The sequence below is a fragment of the Mandrillus leucophaeus genome, unplaced genomic scaffold, assembly GCF_000951045.1.
Source record: "Mandrillus leucophaeus isolate KB7577 unplaced genomic scaffold, Mleu.le_1.0 Scaffold449, whole genome shotgun sequence".
Classification (NCBI taxonomy): Eukaryota; Metazoa; Chordata; class Mammalia; order Primates; family Cercopithecidae; genus Mandrillus; species Mandrillus leucophaeus.
In genome coordinates, this window is record NW_012104798.1 from 971,298 (window position 1) to 974,697 (window position 3,400).

At 38.1% G+C, this 3,400-nt stretch overlaps 1 protein-coding gene across 4 annotated transcripts in view; it reads right to left on the minus strand.

Moving 5' to 3' along the window:
* Window positions 1–524: 524 nt before the first annotated feature.
* The window catches only part of SLIT2 (slit homolog 2 (Drosophila)), a 362,556-nt gene continuing 359,680 nt past the window's right edge, over window positions 525–3,400 (minus strand). For 3 of the 4 annotated variants that reach the window (XM_011994270.1, XM_011994268.1, XM_011994269.1), the window contains one exon: window positions 525–2,317. In XM_011994270.1, coding sequence (XP_011849660.1) covers window positions 2,076–2,317 — 242 coding nt within the window. In that variant the 3' untranslated portion in view covers window positions 525–2,075. The remainder of the gene's footprint in view (window positions 2,318–3,400) is intronic. The other variant, XM_011994266.1, reaches the window with a different exon arrangement.

Below are 3,400 nucleotides of genomic sequence, written 5' to 3' on the forward strand. Positions count from 1 at the left end.
CTGTGTCTGTGAGAGAGACCGAGTGTGTGTGTATGTGCATGTGTGTATGCATGGTTTTTTTGTTTGTTTGTTTGTTTATATGGAAACAAAGTCATCTTATTACGGTTGATGAGGATTATTCCTCCCAGACAATGTTGTTTCTCTGTCCTGGAGAGTACACCTTGATGTTACCAACCCTGGCCTAAGAGTGGCTTTTATTGTTTTCTCCCTGGTTCTGTTGGGGAGGGAGAACCAAAGAAGAACAAGAACAAAAACATTTCATCTTAGTTAGACTTCATCTTACAATTTTTTTGAAAAAAAAATGAATATATTTTTTTCAGCAAATTGTATATTTTTATATCCATCTCTCTTATGTGGCCATTCCAGTATCAGTCCCCAGAAATAACAACATGTGAATCTCACACCAATTTTTGGCAACAAAAAGGCATAGGTTTTCTTCCTTATTCTTTCTGTATCATTTTGATTAATAAATTCTTAAGGAGTGGCCTATTGTGCAGTTTCTAAGAAAACCACCAAGCTGTTAATGAAGTAAATATCTGTTTAATTTACAGACATCAGCAGCGTAACTGATATTAGTCTGGAGAAAGACAAAGCACACTGAATTATACATGTACATCTAATTTTCTTTGTAAAAAAAAGAAGTTTTCAGGAAGAAACATCTGCATCTTTACAGGGCACCCTGGGATTTTAATGAGGGAAGAGCACAGTCCACTATAAATCATGATCAATTCTACATGGTAATTTAGCAGCAAACATGTTAACATGGGAACATTAAGATAATAAAGGAGTTTTATTGTTTGGGGGGAAAAAAAATCACAGTTCTTGACATGACAGTCTTTTTATCCCCACCCCACCCCCAGAAAAGGGCAAAAAAGGTCAAGGACATGTTAATTTGCAAAAGGTCTACTTTCTAGTGTTGATTGCTACACACCATTTCTTTTCTGTGAGGACATGTTGCAGAGGGGCCACTTCTTTCTGTACAATGACCATCTCACATACAGATTTGTGTTTTCCTCTCTTGGACTTTGCATACTCTCTGCAGGTGTCCTGAATGAGGCCAGTAGGTCAGTGACATCAGTGAGCAGATGTCAAGGTCAACAAACAGACCAACACATATTTATCCCAAGATAAAACCCTATGTTAGTACTATTGCCAAAAAAAAAAAAAAAAAATCCTGATTTTTTTAAGTTTGAAAAATGTACAAAAATATCAGGATAATTATAAATTAATATATATTAAAGCATCAAGAAACAGTAAAAGGATGGCCTAAAATGTTAAGTACAATGTACTTTGATACAATAAATATTTCTCATGGAAACTGAATACTGTATAGGGCTGTTTAGAACTCATAGAAACAAAAAAATCATATTATTACTAATTTATTTATCAATAATCTATTGGTTCTTTATCATCTCCTTTATCATTTATATTACAAAAAATTAATACTGGAAAATGGTAAAGACTTGTGTGCTGCTTCTGCTGACATGCTGACATTTAAAAGGAAGATAAAATTTATTTTATCACTTTCATTTCCTCTTGTGAATGGAACCCAGATCCTCAGGACACTTTATATTTCGCACGAAATATTTCTCATCCATTTGTTCTGTCTGTGAATTCTGGAGTTCCATTCTTTTGCCTTGCATCCTCATTCACACGCATGTGCTTGGTATGTCCTAGTGAACTTAGTTGATGTGAAGGAGGGTACGCAGGTTTTATGCTCTGGGCAATTTCACAGCAGTGCACAGTAGCTCCTCTGCCCCTCGTGCGTGTGCTTCTGCTTGTCTTCAGCATGTTACAAAGATGGACCCGAGTTGCAATGGTTCCCATCGCTGTTCTAATGCCTCCAGGTATATCTTTCTTCATACTTCTCCAGCATAGGGGAAGCTTTAGTTCAAGCATTTCTTTTTTTTTTTTTTTTCCAAATGCAGAAAAAAAGTCTTTATTCTCATAATAAAAATAAGTCTGTTCTGTATTTTACAATATATTTCAAATATTTCCACTATGAAGCATTAATTAGTCCAACATGGTCAAGAAGTATACAACCTTTTCCAGAGACAGAGCTGCCGGGAGCGTGCTTAGGACGCACACCTCGTACAGCCGCACTTCACCACCTTCTCAACCTCATCCACAAAGGAGGACCCGTCAGTGCATTCGAAAGAGTATTTCCGCCGCTTGCTTCTCAGAGGTCCACAGCACTGCCCTCCTGCACACCCACCTCTGCACTCTAATCGGGACACCTTCTTGGCTGTCTGGCAAGCAGCATAGCCCTGCTGCTTTTGGTAATAATCTCTTATCCGTTCCCCTCGACAAGAGATTTCTGGAAAAGAACAAAAAGCACAAGCATTTGAAGAACGGTCACTGTAAGTCACGCAGAGTGACTGTGAATCCACAACTTAATTCAGAAGCCTCTGCTTCCCCTTTGTAACCTGCTTTACATATTATTAGCTGGTGGCACGGCTTCCTATTCTTTGAAAAATACTTCTTTTTTGTCTTTATTTTCAGCCAAGTGAAAGCTATATATGTAGAGTATAAATACAATGCTATTGCAGTGACAAGAAAATTGGATTTCTAAATCTTTTCTTTCATTGCAAAAAAGGAAAAAAAAAATACACATTTTCTGTTTTTACACTACTAACAGCTGGTTTTGTTTACCACAGGGAGCAGTTTCAGAGAGTATGCGATTTTATTTATTAGACCTGGAGTTTAATATTATCCAATCTGTTACTTAATACAAGTAACATTCCACTAACTTCATAAATTACCCCAGTATGAAGTACGTAGTTCGAAAAAGAGACATGTGCTAAAAGCTTCCACGGGCACGTTCTTCTTGTCTCGTCCCTCTGACACAAAAAACAAAATCCGTGCCAGCTGGAGACCAGGCGAGCTCTGGTCATGCAGACAAAGGAGGAGGAGGAAGGTGAACTAAGAAGTCAGCCTGTTTCCGTTCCTCTCACCCACATGATTTGCTGTGATAAATCAGTCGATTCTAAGGTCAAAGGTCATTTTGTACCAAAACTAGAGCAGAATTAGGAGGACCATCTTCTGTGTGCCAGAAGATTAATAATAATATGGATGAGAACAGCCGGTAAAGGTAAGACAGGAGTAAAGTAAATGTGCTTCAGGTAAAAAGGAGTATTTCTTTGACAGCAAATCAACTTGTGAGAAGCATCTGAAAGCTGCGTACAATCTTGTGGTGGAGGTTTAAGGCCATTTCACATCTGGTGCCTTCATAATACTTGAAAATAAATCAATAGCAGCAACTGCAAGTAGTGCGAAGACCTGGTATTCTCTCCTATCACTCCTATGTCTCCTATCACTCACTCCTATCTCTCCTATCACTCCTATCTCTCCTATCACTCCTATCTCTCCTATCACTCCTATCTCTCCTATCACTCCTATC